This window comes from Elephas maximus, chromosome 2 (assembly GCF_024166365.1).
Source record: "Elephas maximus indicus isolate mEleMax1 chromosome 2, mEleMax1 primary haplotype, whole genome shotgun sequence".
NCBI lineage: Eukaryota > Metazoa > Chordata > Mammalia > Proboscidea > Elephantidae > Elephas > Elephas maximus.
In genome coordinates, this window is record NC_064820.1 from 59,289,544 (window position 1) to 59,311,123 (window position 21,580).

Genomic DNA, 21,580 nt, shown 5'->3' on the forward strand with positions numbered 1-21,580 from the left:
TTTTATTAAGTTGCATCAGAGTTTTTATCTGTGGAAGTAATTCAAAGTGTATTTTTCTTAGGCATATTTTGCCTTTTCTTGTCTAGAATCTTTTTAACTTTTTACTTCTCAGCAATGACAATAAAATTTGGGGGCAACTCTCACTTCTGTTTTAAAAAAAAGTCTCTTTATAAATTGGGAACCAAAGGGTACTTTCTTAAGAAAAAGATCGATCATTTCAGATCAGCAGCATTATACTTGCAGAATTATAACAGAGGTGTCATTTTTGGAAAGAAAATACATTATCTGCAAGTGACCTTATTGCAGATACTCTTCACGGCTGACAAACTATAAGAATTCAAACTAAGGTAGCTAGATAGAATAAAAAAATTTTTTAAATAAACATTTTCCTTATACACCTGTAAAAACTGGTTAAAAAACAAACAAAACCTGTTGCCATCAAGTTGATTCCAACTCATAGCGACCCTATAGGACAGAGTAGAACTGCCCCATAGAGTTTCCAAGAAGCACCTGGTGGATATGAACTGCCAACCTTCGGTTAGTAGCCATAGCTCTAACCACTACGCAAACTGGTTAAAAGCTATAAAAAGGCAAATTAAAATATTCCATTCACAATAGCAAAATTGACGTAAATATGGCCTAGGAATAACTTTAATATTAATATGCTGAACTTTTCTTAATTATGTACTTTACTCTGGCAGCCACGGAGGTATACTACTTCTGTACACCTGTGAGAACCTGCTGAAAGATGTGCGGTTAGCTGACAGCCTCTTTCTGCAGTAATTTTGGGACTGTTACCCTGTTCTTATGGAATCACACCCTCTCAGTCCTAGCCAGTGACTGAACATGGCAGGGTACGAGGGCCTGGCCATTCTGCCCAACCTGGACTCCTCTATGAACACTTTGCACCAGAGCTCCACATTGGGTTGGCTGAGACCTTCTGAGTCCATTCCTATGCAATCCATCTTCTTTGCCTTTTTCCTTTGACAGGTATCTGAGCTACATGGTGGTCTGATATAGCTGTCTTCTCCAGCTCCTTCTCTGCTTTATCTTTCATAAGTATTTCCTCAATTAATCTCTTGTACTTCTAACTCCATTTTAGTGTCTATTGACTAGAGGACCGGAAGTGACATAGTTGGTACTGGAAGAAATCTGAGAAAGCAGGCAGTGAGATAGAATTTGTGTACTAGATCACTCATCGCCTAGCTTTGAATTATTATCTAAGCAGTCCTTCGGCTATATCCCAAGGTTCTGGTAGTGTTTTCATCATCATTGCTTTTCTAGATATTCTGTTGATTCAGAGATACTAAATAAATGATCACTATAACACCTCTGGAAACCCCGGTAGCATAGTGGTTAAGAGCTACGGCTGCTAACCAAAAGGTCGGCAGTTCGAATCTACCAGGTGCTCCTTGGAAACCGTATGGGGCAGTTCCACCCTGTTCTGTAGGGTCACTATGAGTTGGAATCGACTCGATGGCAACGGGTTTGGTTTCTGGTTTTGGTATAGCACCTCTGGAAACCCTGGTGGCGTAGTGGTTAAGTGCTACAGCTACTAACCAAAGGGTAGGCAGTTTGAATCCGCCAGGCGCTTCTTGGAAACTCTATGGGGCAGTTCTATTCTGTCCTACAGGGTCACTATGAGTTGGAATCAACTCAACTGCACTGGGTTTGGTTTTCTGGTTTATAGCACCTCTGATCTCAACTTGGCTTTTTTTTTGTATGACTGCGGCACTTCCACTATGAATCCTGTTTTTAGGCAGGGTCTAATGGCCTCCTGAAGAGAAGGAAAGTAGTAGGAGATGATATCAGAGAGGCAGCCATGAGCCAGAGCACATAAGGCCCTGTGGAGTATGATAAAGTCTTGCCTGAATGAGGTAGGAAAACATTTGACCCTTTTGGGGGTTGGTTTTAAAAACATCACTCTGCCTGCTAGGTGGAGAATAGACTACAGCAGGGAAGGCAGAGTAGAAACAGCAAGATTAGTTAGGAGGCTATTACAATAATCTAGATAAGAGATTAGTAGCTTGATATAGTTCTTATTGGTGGAAATGGTAAGAAGTAGTCAGATTCTCAAATTATTTTGAATGTAGAGCTAACATGATTTGTAGGTAGACTGTAGGTAGGGGTTGGAGAAAGAGGACAGTCAAGGATGACTTCAAAGTTTTTGACCTGAGCAACTGGAAAATTAGAGCTACCATTATCTGAGATAGAGAAGCCTGGAAGAAGAGCAGGTTGATGAAGTCGGGTGGATGAGCAAGGAAACAAATATTTAGATTTTGTCCAGTTTTTTAAGTTTGAGATATCTAGTGGATATCCAAGTGGAGATTCATAAGGAGTACATGATTATAGACTTTAGTGGAGAGATCTGGGCCAGAAATATAAAATTAGGACTAATCATCATATCTTCTGTTCAGTTCTTTTACTTCATCATTTCTTCCTTTTGCTTTAGCTACTCTATGTTCAAAAGCAACTTTCAGAGTCTCCTCTAATATCCATTTTTGTCTTTTCTTTTTTTCCTGTCTTTTTAATGACCTCTTGCTTTCTTCATGTATGATGTCCTAGATGTCATTCCATAATTCATCTGGTCTTCAGTCATTAGTGTTCAATGGGTCAAATTTATTCTTGAGATGGTCTCTAAATTCAGATGGGATATATTCAAGGTCATACTTCGGCTCTCCTGAACATGTTCTAATTTTCTTCAACTTGAACTTGAACCTGCATATGAGCAATTGATGGTCTGTTCCACAGTTGGCCCTGACCTTGTTCTGACTGATGATATTGACCTTTTCATCACATATTTCCACAGATGTAGCCAATTTGATTCCTGCGTATTCCATCTGGTGAGGTCCAAGTGTATAGTCTCTGTTTATGTTGTTGGAAAGAGGTGTTTGCAACGAAGGATGTGTTGGTCTTGCAAAATTCTATCATGCAGTCTCTGGTATCATTTCTATCACCAAGGACAACTAACCAATTTTCCAACTAACCAATCCTTTTTCGTTTCCAACTTTCACATTCCAATCATCAGTAATTATCAATGCATCTTGATTGCACATTTGATCATTTTCGTACTGCAGAAGTTGGTAAAAACCTTCAATTTCTTCACTGTTGGCCTTAGCGATTGGTGCATAAATTTGTATAATAGTTGTATTAACTGGTCTTCCTTGTAGGCATATAGATATTAATCCTATCACTAACAGTGTTGTACTTCAGGATAGATCTTTAAATGTTATTTTTAACAATGAATACGACACCATTCCTCTTCAATTTGTCATTCCTAGCATAGCAGACCATATGATTATCTGATTCAAAATGGCCAATACCAGTCCATTTCAGCTCACTAATACCTAGGATATTGATCTTTATGGGTTTCATTTCATTTTTGATGACTTCCAATTTTCCTAGATTCATATTTTGTACATTCCAGGTTCTGATTATTAATGGATGCTTGCAGCTGTTTCTTCTCATTTTGAGTCATGCCACATCAGCAAATGAAGGTCCCAAAAGCTTGACTCCATCCACGTCATTAAGGTCAAATCTACTTTGAGGAGGCAGCTCTTCTCCAGTCGTATTCCGAGTGCCTTCCAACCTGAGGAGCTCATTTTCTGGCACTATATCAGGTAATGTTCTGCTGCTATTCATAAGGTTTTCACTGGGCAATTTTTCCAGAAATAGACTACCAGGTCCCTCTTCCTAGTCTCTCTTAGCCTGGAAGCCCCGCTGAAACCTGTCCACCAAGAGTGACCCTGCTGGTATTTGAAATACTGGTGGTAAAGCTTCCAGTATCACAGCAACACACAAGCCACCACATTATGACAAACAGACATGTGGTGAAACTGAACAGAAGATTTCAAAGGCTCGAGAAGGCAAAGTATTATAATGAAATGTGCAAAGACCTAGGGATAGAAAACCAAAAGGGAAGGACATGCTCAACATTTCTCAAGCTGAAAGAACTGAACAAAATGTTTAAGCCTCTAGTGGTAATATCGAAGGATTCTATGGAGAAAATATTAAATGATGCAGGAAGCATCAAAAGAAGATGGAAAGAATACACAGAGTCCCTGTACCAAAAAGAATTAGTCAATGTTCAGCCATTTCAAGAGGTAGCATAAGATCAAGAACTGATGGTACTGAAGGAAAGGGGCCAAGCTGCACTGAAGGCTTTAGTGAAAAACAAGAATCCAGGAACTGACGGAATACCAATTGAGATGTTTCAACAAACAGATGCAACACTGGAAATGCTCACTCATCTACGCCGAGAAATTTGGAAGACAGCTAGCTACCTGGCCAACCAATGGAAGAGATCCATATTTGTACCCATTCCAAAGACAGGTGATCCAACAGAATGTGGAAATTATCCAAGAATATCATTAATATCACACACAAGTAGAATTTTGGTGAAGATTATTCAAAAGCAATTGTAGCAGTATATCGACAGGGAACTGCCAGAAATTCAAGCCGTATTCAGAAGAGGATGTGGAACATGGGATATCATTGCTGATGTCAGATGGATCCTGGCTGAAAGCAGAGAAAACCAGGTAGATGTTCACCTGTGTTTTATGCAAAGGCATTTAACTGTGTGGATCATAACAAATTATGGATAACATTGCAAAGAATGGGAATTCCAGAGCACTTAATTGTGCTCACCAGGAACCTGTACATAGATCCTGATGTCATGTTCTTCTTCATATAGTCCAGCTTCTTGGATTATTCACTCAGCATACAGATTGAATAAATATGGTGAAAGGATACAACCCTGACGCACACCTGTCTTGACTTTAAACCACATTGTATCCCCTTGTTCTGTTTAAATAACTGCCTCTTGGTCCATGTACAGGTTTCTCATGAGCACAATTAAGTGTTCTGAAATTCCCATTTTTGCAATGTTATCCATAATTTGTTATGATCCACACAGTCAAATATGCCTTTGCATGAACAATAAAGCACAGGTAAACATCCTTCTGGTGTTCTCTGCTTTCAGTCCGGATCCATGAGACATGAGCAATGATATCCCTGGTTCCACGTCCTCTTCTGAATATGGCTTGAGTTTGAGGCAGTTCCCTGTCAATATACTTTTGCAGCCACTTTTGAATGATCTTCAGCAAAATTTTACTTGCTTATGATATTACTGAAATTGTGTGGTAATTTCTGCATTTGGTTGGGTCACCTTTATGGGAGTGGGCATAAATATGAATCTCTTCCAGTTGGCTGGCCAGGTAGCTGTCTTCCATATTTCTTGGCATAGATGAGTGAGTGCCTCCAGTGCTGCATCCATTTGCTGAAACCTCTCGATTGGTATTCTGTCAATTTTTGGAGGCTTGTTTTTTGCCAATTCCTTCAGTGCAGCTTGGACTTCTTCCTTCAGTACCATCAGTTCCTGATTATATGCTACCTCTTCAAATGGTTGAATGTTGACCAATTCTTTTTGGTATAGTGACTCTGTGTATTCCATTGTCTTCTTTTGATGCTCCTGGTGTTGTTTAATATTTTAGAATCCTTCCCCATAGAATCCTTCAATATTGCAACTTGAGGCTTGAATTTTTTCTTTAGTTCTACCAGCTTGAGAAATGCCAAGTGTGTTCTTTCCTTTTGCCTCATATGCATGTGAAAGCTGGACAATAAACAAGGAAGGCGGAAGAAGAATTGATGCTTTTGAATTATGGTGCTGGTGAAGAATACTGAATGTATCACCGACTGCCAGTAGCATGAACAAATCTGTCTTAGAAGATGTATAACCAGAATGCTCATTAGAAGCAAGGACGATGAGACTTAGTCTTACGTACTTTGTACATGCCATCAGGAGGGACCATTCCCTGGGGAAGGACATCATGCTTAGTAAAGTAGAGGGTCAGCGAAAAAGAGGAAGACCTTCAAGAAGATGGACTGACACAGTGGCTGCAATAATGGGCTCAAGGATACCAATGATTGTGAGGATGGCGCAGGACCGGGCAGTGTTTCGTTCTGTTGTACGTAGGGTCACTACGAGTCAGAACTGACTCGATGGCATCTAACAACAAAAACAATCACCATACAGACAGTGAATAAAGCCAGGTGTCTAGATGACATTAAATAGGGAATAAAGGAAAGAGAAAATAGGTTTGAGTACTAAGCCCTGCATGACTCCATCATTTAGAGGTCAGGAACATGAGAGGGAGTAGTCAGCTATGTAAAATAAAGAGAAAATAAGGTTTTAGAAGTCAAGTAAAGAAAGTGTTTTAAGATGGATGAAGTGATCAAATGTGCCTATGCTGCTGATAGACCGAGTAAGAGTGTTAGAACTGGTCACTGAATTTTGTAAGATAAAGTCATTGCTTGTCTTAATAAGAGCAGTTCCAGTGAAGTGACTGGGACAAAAGCCTGAAAGAAGTGAATTCAAGGCAAAATGGAAGAAATGAAGACAGTGAGCACTGACAACTTTCTCAAGGAGTTTTTCTTAAAAGGGAAGCGAAAAAAAAGAAAAGGGAACAGCTAGAATGGAATGTGAGTTATTGTCTTTTAGGTTGGGAGATTTGTATAACTGGTAGGATAATTCAGTGGAGGAAAAATGTGATGATACGTGACTAAGGAGAAAGATGGGATTACTGCAAGAGTAAAGTCCTTAAGTAGGCAAGAAAGGATGGAATGAAACAGATAAATAGGTTCAATTCTATTACTTTTCCTGGGAAAAATTATTACCTGGCAAAAGGGGTGATAGAATCTACTACATCATTAAGAAATGTTTAGAAACAAGAGTACACAAATGAAGACTCAATCAGAACTACATGTTTATGTGATTTCTTCCTCAGGATAGTAAAGGTTCATAATCTCCGAAGTTCTCTGATTTGTAATTAGCCTTTAGAAAAAGATTTATGACATATTTTCATTTTTTGAGAAATTCTTCAATCACAATATAGAATTAATTTCAGCACCATAAATATCAATACAAGCCTCATGATCCTCCTTTATATCATTTAGAAATGAAGTAAAGTGAAATAAATGGCTTAATATCGATTTAAACAGATCTTTTCTTGTCTTCTAAATAGCTCTTTATCCTCTTCCCTTATGTCTATTCTCTAATGTCCTATCATTAGCACAAACTTTAAGCACTCTTTCTATAAATCACAATAGACCTAATTTTAGAAAATAATATCACAGACTGTTTTTATCCATTAATGGATGGACTAGCTTAAAATTGGCATTTTTATCCCTGTCCATTTTTAAATACAATCTGGGAGAGAAGTGTGCCTTTCAAGGCCAGCACTTCCTTTATGTAGAATTTACATTAACTTTAGAGTCTGTGAGCTTCTAATAGAAATGATACATCAAAGCTAGTGTAGTCTCCTAGGCTCTGAAAACAAGCATCCATAACCACCAATTCAATACACTTGGAAAATTCAGGAACAGTGCAACATAAGAAACACAAAAGGTGGTAAACAACTACAAATATAAACTTTAGAGATAGCCAAACCAAAACCAAACCCAGCGCCATCATGTCGATCTTGACTCATAGCAACCCTACAGGACAGAGTAGAACTGCCCCATAGGGTTTCTAAGGCTGTAATCTTTACAGAAGCAGATTACCACAACTTTCTCCTTCGGAGCACCGCTAGTGGGTTCAAATCACCGACCTTTCGGTTAGCAGCTGAGAGTTTAACCACTGCACCAGCAGGGTGCCTTTAAAGGGTAATAAAACCCGATAACCCATTGCTGTCGAGTTGATTCCGACTCATAGCAACCCTGTAGGACAGAGTAGAATGGCCCTGTAGAGTTTCCAAGGAGCACCTGGTGGATTTGAACTGCCGACTTTCAGGTTAGCAGCTGTAGCACTTAACCACTATGCCACCAGGGTTTCCTTAAAGGGTAATAAAAAATAGCAGATACTAAATAGAGACTTGAAATTTTATACTGCCTTAATCAACAGCTGAAGAATGGAAAGAAAGTAGTCTTTTTAAATCAACATCAGAATTTTTGTACTACTTTCTCATTGTTAGTTTTCAAGATACTAGTACAATGTTGTTGTCGTCAGCTGCCATCGAGTCTGTGCTGACTCATAAAGGCCCTATACCAAAACCAAACCTGTTGCTGTCAAGTCGATTCTGACTCATAGCGACCTTATAGGACACAGTAGAACTGCCCCATACAGTTGGTTTCCAAGGAGCACCTGGTGGATTCGAACAGCTGACCTTTTGGCTAACAGCTGTTGCTCTCAGCCACTATGCCACCAGGGTTTCCTAGCGACCCTATAGTACAGAGTAAGACTGCCCCATAGGGTTTCCAAAGAGCAGCTGGTGGATTCGAACTGGTGACTTTTTGGTTAGTAGCCAAGCTCTTAATCCGTCTCTTCATTTAGCATTATCTTTTCATTGTTTCACAGTGCTTTAATCATGTTCAAAATACTCCTAAATTTGGGTGACACTGAAGAAACTGCCAAGTTATAACCATGAGAAAAGAAAAAGGGGGACGGAAGGAAACATTTAATCATCATCATCTTAATTAGCCTGAAAAACAGAAAAGCCCATTATGGGCAACAATGATGTCAATGAGTAGTTATTATCTGCATACATTAATCACTGACCATGTTCTAAGTCTCTGAAATTCTAGGAACATGTTTCCTCAGAAAAATCTGGAGAATGAATTCTTGATTTTCTAACTGTAATATAACTTCGGAAACCCTGGTAGCGCAGTTGTTAAAACTATGGCTGCTAACCAATAGGTCAGCAGTTTGAATCTACCAGGCACTCCGTGGAAACCCTATGGGGCAGTTCTACTTTGTCCTACAGGGTTGCTATGAGTCAGAACTGACTTGAAGGCAATGAGTTTTGGTTAATATAACTTCAGTGAACTTCGACTCCCAAGTAGAAAGAACAAAGGGCCCTATTTACCTCCAACTTTAAGAAAACCAAAGTAATCTCAACTGCTATTAACAACATTAATAAAAATGATGAACACAAAACATACCACTACTTATTTTAGAACAGCATGTAAGAGTGGTTAACTTAAAGATCACATTGTAATTTAATCTTTATTTATTTAACAGCTCACCTGGTACAAAAAATTCTGTTGGTGTAAACCAATGAAATTCCAAATGCAATCCCAAGTGAACAGCCTTCAAGGTGACAAGGAAAATCAAAAAGAGCACAGATATTGTGCCTGTGGAAAAAAAAATTTAGAAATTGTTTATCATCTCTGTGAGTCTTACAGGCTTTTTAAAAATCTAGGTTCCACATTCTCAGAGAAGTATGGAAAATTTTTATCTTGTCAGTCCACTGATTACCCCCACTAAAACCCAGATGGGATCTAAAAACTAGCTTGTTTTCTAGGAAACAAGCTAAGTGAGTTGTCAGAAAACAAAACAAAGAAGTCTCCAAAAAACTATGTGGTAGACTAAGATAAACTAGATGAAAGTAGCTCATATATTGCTGAATCCAAAACTGCTTAATTTACTTATGAGCTGAGTTTAACGGATTATACAAACAGACAGACCATCATAGAATTGTATGGTTACATGAAACAACATGAAAAAGACTTTTATTCTTTGTATTTAAAGTGTTAGAGATCGAAAACAGGCTGGAAAAGACTCACAATATTAGTATAGGATAAGAAAGTACAGAAAGAAAAGTAATGAATGTGGGTCATATACACTTTTGAGAAAGCTGATAAGCCAAAAAGTAATCAATGAACAATCTGCTCTAGTGTCTAGATCAGGCTTTGATTGGGTAGTACTTTTTGGTAGATGGAAAGATTCCAGGTTCCAATCCAAGGTATCATAAATATACTCGGTAGTGTAAAGCAGGCATTCAGAAAGTTTTAGTAGTCTAAAAGTTAGAGTATTATTACCTTTAAAGAATTAAGTGTAGTCATTATGGAGTAGAGTCAGAAAATACAGGAAGGCCGTTAGATGCTAATTCCTCTAAAGAAGCTATAGATTTAGAAAAGCCAATAAGCAAACCAGGAAACCACAAATGCACTACATAAGCTCTACTGTGGGTTTGGAGATTAGGTGATACAGAAAGGATGAACACAAGAGGCCATAGCTTATGTAACCACAACTCTTCATTTTCTGTGTCTATGGCAGTCCTATAGTGAATTCTGTTTTGAGGCGGAGAGATACAGAATCACATCCTTACCTCCTCCTTTGATTTTCTCGAAACCCAGAGCCACCTCTTGGTTCCCTGATGTCATGGAGAATCTTATTTTTTAATCTAGGCTGCCTACCAGAAGATCGGAACTATAGGGAAAAACCAAAATCCTATGGTCCATTTGGGTTTATTAATTACTTCTAAATGATATCCTTGTCTTACGTTAACCAGATCTGAGCTTTCATCAGAACTCTCAGGGGGTTCTCTCTGCCATCTTAAGGCTCAGCGTTGTACAAGAAGATAGGATCAAAACATTTCTTTGGTGATCTCTGAAAAACAGGGCTCACACAAAGAGGTCTGTTCCTTGAAGGAGGCAATACTATTTCAAGAAAGAAAAAGCACCAAGGTAGAGAACATAAGCAACATAAAGGTAAGGGGCTGGAACTAGAGAATGATCTCCCAGGTTGAAAGTTAGGTGATGATTCTGTGTGTACTCTTAAATAAGAACTGTAGGAAAAAATATTCCATAATCTTCCTTAAAAAGTTTTAATGTTTTCAAAATCCCTGAGGGGCCGAATTGCTGGGCTGAGAGCTGTGGGGACCATGGTCCCAGGGAACATCTAGCTCAATTGGCATAACATAGTTTGTAAAGAAAATCTTTTACATTCTACTTTGGTTAGTAGCATCTGCGGTCTTACAAGCCTGTGAGTGCCCATCTAGGATACTCCACCGGTCTCACTCCTTCCGGAGCAAGGAAGAATGAAGAAAGCTAAAGACACAAGGGAAAGATTAGTCCAAAATACTAATGGATGACACCTACCATGGCCTCCACCAGACTGAGTCCAGTACAACTAGATGGTGCCCAGCTACCACCACTGACTGCTCTGACAGAGATCACAATAGAGGGGCCCAGACAGAGCTGGAGAAAAATGTAGAACAAAATTCTAACTCAAAAAGAAAGACCAGACTTGCTGGCCTGAGAGAGACTGGAGAAACCCTGAGTGTATGGCCCCCAGACACCCTCTCAGCTCAGTAATGAGGCCACTCCTGAGGTTCATCCCTCAGCCAAAGATTAAGCAGGGTCATGGAAAAAAACAAGACTAAAGGGGTACACCAGCCCTGAGGCAGGGACTGGAAGGTAGGAGGGTACAGGAAAGCTAGTAATAGGGAACCCAGAGTTGAGAAGGGAGAGTGTTGACATGTCGTGGGGTTGTTAACCAATGTCATACAACAATGTGTGTACTAGCTGTTTGATGAGAAACTAGTTTGTTCTGTAAATTTTCATCTAAAGTTCACTTAAAAAAAAATACCAAAAATAAATAAATAAAGTTTTAATTTTTCTAACACTTAGAGTTGAGAATTCACTAAGCTATCCAATTTGGATCTCTTCTGAAAATTTAGTCTGTATCCTCTGGTCTTACCCTCATCAGAAATGAGAAAGAGCTGTTCAGTAGGATACAACAGGAAACCCAGTAACTCAAGTCTCAAAAAAAAAAAAAAAAAAAGGATTTAAAATGGCCAACTCCATTTTTCTCTGGGTCAAACACCATAAAGAAAACCAAAAAGCAAGGTAAAATATGAGTGAACAAATTAAGCATAGATGAACAGATTTGGAAAGCAAGTCTCTCACTAACCAGAAAATTTTTCCGCAGAACACGGCATATACTCCATTACATAGAGGTTCCACAACTCAGTGCCTTGGCTTACCTAGGATATTAAACTTTGAAAAAAATGAAGGTGATTTGAAATTGAGCAGTGGCAGGAGGAGCCCTATGAGGTAAAAGGGCACTGTCTTGGATTTATTCCACCACTTTTCAAACTGTTGGACTCCCGTGTCATTGGCGTAGAAAATTATCATAGAGCTATTGTCAGGATGGCCACCACTCTTGGCACTTGGACAAATCACTGCAATGGGAAAGCACTAGATTAGAGAAGATCATGAAAAACAGAAAATAACTGTCCCCAGAGACTGATGCTTGTTCTACCTGTCTCAACTTTTACCTTGAACATTGAGTTTCTCCTTTCTGGGAAAAAGAGGGTTATATTTAGATATATTAGGAATCTTTTACCTATAAATAATTAATTAAAAGTGGGGGAATCTTAAAAAATTTTCAAGCATATCCCTAACTTCTACTGGAAACTGTAAGAATATTCCACTAAATATCTATTGGTTCTATTGCCAGAGAGAAAATATTGGACTATATAGTATTTGGTCTCATTTATGTAGTATATAAAAACTATCACTCATGATAACTGTTCGTTATGCTAAGTATTCATACAAAGGCCAAAGAGTAGTTTTCATAGATTTTTTTGGTTCCACAGATTTTCTAAACAAAAACTATGTGTTTTGAATAAAAAGGAGACATCATTCAAACAGCTACCGTGGAACTCCCAAAACTTAAAAAACTTAAGCATTGATTAAAGCTTAAGAACCTTGAATTCCAGTAATCCACTATAATTCTCCCGGCAGTTTATGACACTTGATAACATTCTAAGAGCCCAGGAGATACTAGAAAACTGGAAAGTCTGCAAAATGTATTTTTCCTAACACTGATCTGCAGGTGACAATTTCTGTTATCAGATAGACTACAGTCCATTCTCACTGTGTTTCTAATTTCATAATTGAACTTTGTTGATAAGCAACTCTCTGAAAAAAAATTTCTTAATGCTGGTGAAAAATACTCATACTAAGCAACCAAGGTCATTCACACTCATTAATTACCTGTCAAAGGGAAAGTGATATATTCATTTTAAGTTCTATTTTAAACGTTTTTCTCTATCTATTCCTTCTCATGCCACAAACCCAAACATTTAAATTTCCTTCTCCTCTCTTAGTCAGTACCTTAACGTGCTTTTTTTCTTCTATGCTCTGGACAAAAGTAAATTAACTGAAATTTTTCTTGTGCTAATAAATGTGTGGTTTTTTTTTTTTTTTTTGTTAAGAGCACAGGCAATGGAAGTAACTTGACTGAACAGTGAATCCCAACGCTTCCATTTAATAGTTATATGGCCTTGGGCAAGTCACTAATTCTCTGTGCCATTGTTTCTTCATCTAGAAAGTAGGGATAACAGTATCTACCTTATAGGGCTGCTGTAAAACATTTAGAACAATGTCTGCCCAGTAGGTGTTCAATAAATATTAGTCGTAATTTTTTACGTTAACTGGGATAGTTCGTTTAATGCTGTCACTATTTACCACACTATTAACCTCAAAATAAACATCAGAGGAAGAATAAAGCAGTGCTGCTATCAACATACAGTATCACTATGCAAAGTCAACGAACTTTGCTGATTGTGCTCTTCAAATGTAATTGTGTAATTACGTATTCATGAAATTACCAATGAACTGATTCACTCTCGGAGAAGAAATAATACTATTAGATATTAATAAACTACTTTTATCAATTTATATCAGATAATTTTCTCTTTTAAGTCAAGGATGTTATTTGGTCCTTTGAAAATTCTAGGGAGGTGGTACGGCACAGAGATTTTAATTATTCAAAGGTGTAGGAGTGTGTGTGTTCATCAGGTTAATCAGGTGTGACTAAGGGGCAAGGATACACTGAATAGCAAACAATGCGGTGTATGCTTTATGAGTGGTCTTTTGTCTGTTTATTCATTATTATATCCCCAGATCCCAGAACAGTTCCTGACACAAAATTGGTTTAGTAAATATTTGTTGAATGAATTGTCCTTTTAGTGATCAATGTATATACCTCTAGCAAAATGGCATCGATTTAATATTCCTGAAACCTAAATACATGAAAGCTTTAGGTGATATTCCAGGTTAACAGTATTAACTGGTAACAAGGTCACCATAGCTTCTGTGTGATTTTTTTTATTGTGGTAAATATGTATATAATAAAACACTCAATATTTCTGGTGAATTTGAACTGCTGACCTTTTGGTTAGTAGCTGAACTCTTAAACACTGCACCACCAGGGCTCCATATACAATTTAGTGACGTTAATTTTGTCCATTGTGTTGCTCAACCATCTTCCTTATCCATTCTCAAATGACACCATCACCCTTAAGAGAAGCTCAGTGTTCCCTAAGCATTGAATCCTCCTCACCCTCTCCCTCCCGCCCTACGGCACAGTGGTTAAGTGTCCAGAAGCTAACCAAAAGGTAGGCAGTTCAAATCCACCAGCCGCCCCTTAGAAACCCTATGGGGCAGTTCTATTCTGTCCTATAGGGTCGCTGTGAGTTGGAATTGACTTGATGGCAATGGTTTTATGGTTCCTGCCCTATATTACCTTTTATACCCACCTTCCCTTTGACTGTTATACTGGATTAAACCCAAAGGCCTCAAGGGTTTATTTTAATAAATAAACTAATTAAAGGAAACTTTTTTAAAAAATTAAGGATTTTTTTTGGGTCAAATCTTCAATTTATTTTTCCACATTCACTAATTTTTGTTCATTATTAGGAAATTATTCTATGTTATAATTCTATATAGTAGTGACTAAGACAATAAATACCTAAAACTAATTAATGAACAGAAAACTATGCTTCTAGAGATAAAACAATCATTATCCAATATGATTAGCAGTAATACAGGTTCTTAAAAATATTTACTGCTTATTCACAGGCAAATATGGATCCTATACCTGTGAGCTCAAAATTGTGAATGTATAATGTGAGCTAAATATTGCCTGACTTGCCTGACTGGAGGTTTTGTTTGTTAAAACACACTGACTGCCAACAATTCAGCAGAAGTTCAGTTAGCATAATGATATAGAGGTTCTGCTAATCGTTTACCTAAAATGAAGTCATAGGTTCTTTAAGTCCATTTTTGAGCCAGGTGGGGCATAAAGAAACAAACTAAACTCTAAATTCCAAACTACTTACCAGGGTTGCTATCATTGGTACTCAGTACAGAGTCTGTGTCATTAATGTGATGAATAAAATCTAAAAATCAAGGGGAAAAATATAATTGAAAATTGAATGAAGATCTTAAATCTATCACCTTCTAAAGTCTTTCATCCATAAACATTTTTAAAGATCTATTGTATGGTAATGTAAAGTACCCTGAACCAAGACCATTTCATTGTCAGTACAGCTTCATCTTCTTCAGCTTTCTCCTTTCAGAAATTAAGGTAATGTCACAGCTTCACAGTCCCACTGTGGGAAATTTTGATATGATTGAGGATTTAAAAAAAAAAAAAAACTACCCACAAGGCTGAATTAATGTTGGTACTGTCCCCTAGTGGCACAGTGGTTACATGCTCAGCTGCTACCTGAAAGGTTGGTGGTTTGAACCGACCAGATGCTCTGAGGGAGAAAGATGTTGCAGTCTGCTTCTGTAAAGACTACAGCCTTGGAAACCCTAAGGGGCAGTTCTACTCTGCCCTATAAGGTCACTATCAGTTGGCAATTGAGCCACCATATACAAATGAAGACATTTCATAAGTTACAAGATATCGGCAACCAAATAATGAATAAAAAGTAGTATTCAAACTTTACAAAGCCCTCCTAAAAATAAGTATGAAAAAATATCGACAATCCAATAGAAAAATGGGCAAAGGATATGAACAAGCAATTTAATGGCCAATCTAATTAAGAAAAAATGTCTTATGAGAAGAAATGAAAGTTAAAACCATACCCTGAGTAGCAAAATGAAAAAGTCTGATAATACCAAGTATGGGTGAGGATGCAGAAAAACAGAAACTTCCATAAGCTGTTAATAAGAGCGTAACTGGTACAAGCACGCCAAAGAACAATTGCCAAATTGAAAATATGAATATCCTAAATTCCAGCAATTTTTCTTATAGATACAAAGCCTGAAGAAACTCTCGCAAATGGATACAAGAAAACAGAAACAAGGATGTTTACTGAAACTTTGTTTGTAATAGCAAAAAAACTGAAAACAAATTAAATGTCCATCAACAAGGGAAGGGATAAAGGAGTTGTGGTATGTTCATATTATGGAATACTATAAAGCAAGGAAAATGTAGAGACTATGTGTATTAATAAAAATGATGACTGAGAAAAAAGCAAGTTACGAAAGCATTTATATAAAGGCATGCAAAATAATACTATATGGTGCACATATACTGATGTAATAAAAGTACAAAATTAGGCATGGGAACAATAAACACCAAATTTAGGGAAGAAAATGAAATTAAGAAGGAGTAGACATGGGCTTCACCTATACGTGTAATATTTTATTTCTATTAGAAATGAGAACTAATGCATATGACAAAATATTAAAGACTTATTAAAGCTCACTAGTGGGTACACTAGGATTTATATTAGCTTCTGCATTTTTTTGTAGCCTGAAATATTTCATAATTTTATATAACAAAAAATTAATTAAAATGCTAGTATTAGTATTTAAAATAAAAATAGAAATTATCTCCCCCCTTCAAAAAAAAAGCTTTTAGAGAAATCAGCTGTTGCGAGTATGTTGGAACTTATTTTGAAATTTGGTTTTCATGTAAATCTAGATTTTAAATATATAGGGCTTATTTAAAGCAGAGCCCTCGTGGCACAATGGTTAAGAGCTTGGCTGCTAACCAAAAGGTCAGCAGTTTGAATCCACTAGGCACTCCTTGGAAACCCTATAGGACATTTTCACTCTGTCCTATGGGGTCGCTACAAGTTGGAATCAACTCGATGGCAATGGTTTTTGTTTTTTTTTTTTAAATTTAAAGCAGCTATACATACATATATATTTTTTTTATTTATACATATATTAAAGTTTAGGTCTATCAGTTATCAGGAAAAAAAATTAGGATCTTATTTAACATAAAATGAACTTTTTCTAGTCAATTCAAAAATACTATAAAATGTATTTGGGCTGAGTCCAGTTGAACAGACTACAATTCTGTGGTATATAATTTATTTATCATATAATTTCCATTATTCTACTGTTCCCTAACTTTAGACCCTAATGTTCTGAAAATGGGGGCTGAAATTTGTTTCCCCTAGAGTCTACATATCCAATTCTTTAGCAACAAACACCAATGAATTTCATAACTTTTTATGTTACACTAAAATTTTGTGGTAAAGATTGAAATATTGCTTAAAACATCTTTTGGGGGCATAGGAATATTTTGTTAACATTCAAAAAAATGGTATTTACTCAAAAACTAATTTTTGTAAAAGAACATACACATTATATTTCAGATTATAACCACAAGAGACAAACTGAGGGAAATATATTTTCCAGAATTACAAAGATTACTTCTTATTTTATTTATCCCAAGACCTGAAATTTAAGACTGGAACTAAAATATTACAGTAGTAATTGTATTTTAAAGTAACTGTGTTAAAAGACGATATGGATACTTACTAAAAATAAATTCTCCAGTATTAAAAAGAAAATTAGACATAAGCACCCAATAAACTATCATTGCACCAATGAGAGACACCAAGGAGAAAAGGAGACTCGACCACTGCCCAAAAGAGCCAAAATAATATCTGCAAACATCTGGAAATTCCCAGGTCGTGGTATCCAATGAAGCTACACAGAAATAAAAGAGAAAGAATAAAATTAGATGTTGATCATATATTTCATATTCATGATTTATGTTTTCCAAATTAACAAAAAATGTTTAGCAAGAGATTATGGCTATTCCACCAACAGATATTAGAACATACTCTCAAATAACAGCAATCAAAACACTATAGAATGAATACATAAAAAAGAAAACAATGAAATATAACACATAAAAAAGAAATCAATGAAATCTGAGAAATGGATTACAGGATCATAAAATTTATTACTTAATAAAAGCAACTGATAAATCAAGATTAGACAAACCTATCAAAAAAAATTTTTTTTTTCTATCTGTAAGGGATTGAAAACATTATTTAATAATATTTGGCATAGCCAGGTAGCAACATGGAGAAAAGTCTTAGAATCATACTTTATATTGCATGGTAATTTAAATTCCAGATAATTGAGTTAAGAATTACAAAATTAAATAAAAGCTAGAACATAATGTGGAAATAGATTCTGAAAGGTTATCCTTTTCTATCAACTGAAGAAATATAAATTACAGTGTAAAACATAGGCAGAAACAAAACTTTATAATACAAAAATCATTCAAATATTGAATGGGAAAGAAATTTACAAGAAATAACAAATAAAGGGTAAATGTCTATACTATATGAAGAGCTTAGCAGATCTATAAAAGCACAAAGAGACTTGTAAATAAATGGGAAAGGGATATGAATAAATAATAAAATTAAAAGAAAGTATAAATAGTATACAAATACTTATGAAAAAATGTTTAACGGTAACATAGGTCCCTGAAAAGGCACCACTTTTCAGGCATGAAACAAAACAAGACAAACAAACCAAAAGAATAAGGGAACCACAAAAAATAATGGCAAAATTCAGAGAAACACTATAATTTATTCATAGCTGATACCACTGTAAATTAGTACAACTCTTTTAGAAAGAAATTTAACAATTTTTCTTGTAGAATATATAAGAAAGCAATTCAAAAGGATGCAGAGGTATGCATAAAATATTTTTAGAGGAGAGTCGTTTATAATAGCAAAAAGAGCAATGGTTAAACAAATGCAATAGCGCTACAGTGTGCAACTGTATATAATCATTAAGAGATATAAAAAATGCTGACATAGAATTTACTAAAAAATAAGCGATAAAGTAAAAACAAAACTGTAATACAATATGATAACTCCAGGAATTTATATAAAATACAAAGAAAAATATTACTATGGTAGAGGTACAATATTAACAATTTTTTTGTTTTATATTTTAATGTTCGATAAAGTGAAAGAATATAGATACATTTAAACTATAAAAATTTTTTTAGTTGTCATCAAAGGATAATTTCAGTCTCTGTTCTTCTACAGGAGTCCCTAAGTAGCACAAACAGTTAAGAGCTGCCAACCAAAATTTCAGAGGTTCAAGTTCACCCAGAGGCACCTTAGGAGAAAGGCCTAATGATCTACTTCTGAAAATTCTGCCACTGAAAACCCAACGGAATGCAGTTCCACTCTGACGCCCGCGGGATGCCATGAGTCGGAGTCAACCTGACAGCAAACAGGTCGGGGTTTTTTGGTTCTTTTATGACTCCAAGCTTAGAACGCCTTTGAGTTAACCATTGTTTGATGAATCTACAGAAGCTGATGTTCTGTCATCTCTCTGGCAAGATAAGGTAGCTATTACATCAAACAACGCAGTGATGACTGAGAAGTTGAGGACATTAGAACATGATAATCTACAGACAAAGAAGCTAAGGATAATACTAGTATCAAGAGTAATTGTTTCAAAGGCTTCTCTAGTTTCACAGGGAGGGGAAAGCGAAAAACAATACATACATAAGTAGCAACAATGAAGCATCTGTATTTTCCCCAAATATTGGCCCATGTAAATATGAAACTACTATATTTAATTCTTTTATTCAGTTTTATAGATACCAGGGTATCCAGAATCAAAAGAAAAGGGAAGGTATTTTAATGAACTTGCTTTTGGCCTATAAATATCCAACAAATATTGGGCCCAGATGAACATAGAGAACAGTATCCACAGATACAGCACAGAAAAGTGATTAATGAATGCTGGATGATAATTATCTTCTATGTGTTCACGAATTACATATGCAAACAAACTAATGTTTTGATCAAAGAGTTTCATATAAATTTTAAGAAAGGTCTTTATGGGTTTGGTTTTACCACAAGTTAGTTTGAATACAGACCCTACCTTGGAGGCATGTAGTTTTTTTCAAATGCCCTCCTGGTTAATTCATTATCTGTCAGGATGATTTCTGATGATGATCCATAACTCTGATATATTTTTTCTTAAAGCTTCTAGATTTTCTGTATTGGTTAGAAAAATCTCCTCAATTACTAGGTTATCGAATAACCTCTTAACTTTTCTTCTAAGATTTTTTTTTTTTGTTACATTTGTCTTTAATCCACCTAAAATGCATTTTTGTATGTCAGATGTTGTTGTCAGTGGCCCTCAAGTTGATTATGACTTATGACGACCCCAAGTGTGCAGAGTAGAACTGTGCTCGATAAGGTTTTCAAGGCTGATCGTCAGGCTTCTGAGGCGTTTCTGGGTGGGTATGAACTGCCAACCTTTTGGTTAGTAGTCCAGTGCTTAATTATTTGTGCCATCCAGGGATTCCTATCTAATAGTTTTATATAGAGGTTTTACATCTCTGAGTTTTTTTCTTTCTGGTACTGTCAGGTTTTGTACTAGGGTGGTGCTGAGTCTGTAAAATGAATTGATGAAAGTTCAACTTTTTAAATGGTATGTAATAGTTTAAATAACACTGGAGTTACCTGTTCTTTAACAGTTATAGAGTGAACTGAGCTGAGGCTATAGTCTCATTTAAAAAGAGACCCCAAATTAGACAAGCACGAATCAAACAGAAAACTTATTGCATATGTTTAATGAGATCTTCTAAGTTCAGCTAAAATATGCCTTAGAAACCAAAAGTTAACAACAGCTTCCTTTCCTATTTTGGAACTAGAACAAGTCTTCTCTCAAGGTTTTTAAACAATACTCCCTCAGCAATTACGACTAGATTTGGTTCACATACAGAAGGAAACTGCTTAAGAAAGAGAAAAAAAAAACAAGAGACAAAACCTGGTCTGTTGACTCACACTTGTTAAGATTCAATAAAATAATGCACGTCTGTTTAGGTCCTGAATTGCTTAAAAAAACCTAAAAAAGATGTTTTGCTGATCCAGAATGTAGAGATGAATGGAGGTGATGCACTGGTACAATTTAAAAAATTTTTTACAAAAGACACATTGCTTATATTTTAACATTTTTCTAGCTGTAATTTTTACTTGTAGGAGATTCCAGCATTTAGGTCTTTTGGTATGTATAGATCAAAACAAGTTACCATTAACTGGTAAGAATCATAGAATTCTCAATTTAGTTTTGGCACAGGCCTTATTTAAAAATATAACTTTTTTTTTTTTTAATTCTTATGAGGGTGCTAGCACCAAAGTGAATTTATTCTGCAAAGAATTCCCAGCCTCACTGAATTTCAAAGGCAACCACTGATGTATTAACATATCAGTTCCACAGAATGCTATGAACTGAAGGAGTAAATCTCTAGGCACAAAGTAGACAGTTAACACACATTTGTGGAATATACGTATTAGTTATCTCCTTCAGTGGGAAATACTAACACCCACATCACTAATCTATTTTCACTGTGTAAAATTCTTACATATCATAGTCCGTGATTTCACTACTCTGTAGCAGCAGTAAAGTGTTAACAGGCCCATCAGCGTGATGACACACATTCCAGTAGTAAATCCAGCCTGTATGAATATAAAAATACAGAGCAACATATAGCATCATGTAAGAACAAATTCATATACAACCATATTATGTTACCCTAAACAATCATGAAGGAGCCCTGGCGGCACAGTGGTTAAACGCTCAGCTGCTAACCAAAAGGTCAGCAGTTGAACCCACTAGCTACTCTGCAGGAGAAAGATGTGGTAGTCTCCTTGCATAAAGATTACAGCCTTGGTAACCCCATGGAGCAGTTCTACTCTGTCCTTTAGGGTCACTA

General features: G+C 36.3%; 1 protein-coding gene across 4 annotated transcripts in view; it reads right to left on the reverse strand.

Moving 5' to 3' along the window:
• SLC38A9 (solute carrier family 38 member 9) overlaps positions 1 to 21,580 on the reverse strand; it is a 100,431-nt gene that overhangs the window by 27,892 nt on the left and 50,959 nt on the right. For all 4 annotated transcript variants that reach the window (XM_049863805.1, XM_049863798.1, XM_049863810.1 and 1 more), the window contains 5 exons: positions 21,230 to 21,323; positions 17,356 to 17,526; positions 14,910 to 14,969; positions 11,766 to 11,963; positions 9,022 to 9,129 (listed from right to left, as the gene is read on the reverse strand). In XM_049863805.1, the coding sequence (XP_049719762.1) occupies positions 9,022 to 9,129; positions 11,766 to 11,963; positions 14,910 to 14,969; positions 17,356 to 17,526; positions 21,230 to 21,323 (631 nt within the window). The remainder of the gene's footprint in view (positions 1 to 9,021; positions 9,130 to 11,765; positions 11,964 to 14,909; positions 14,970 to 17,355; positions 17,527 to 21,229; positions 21,324 to 21,580) is intronic.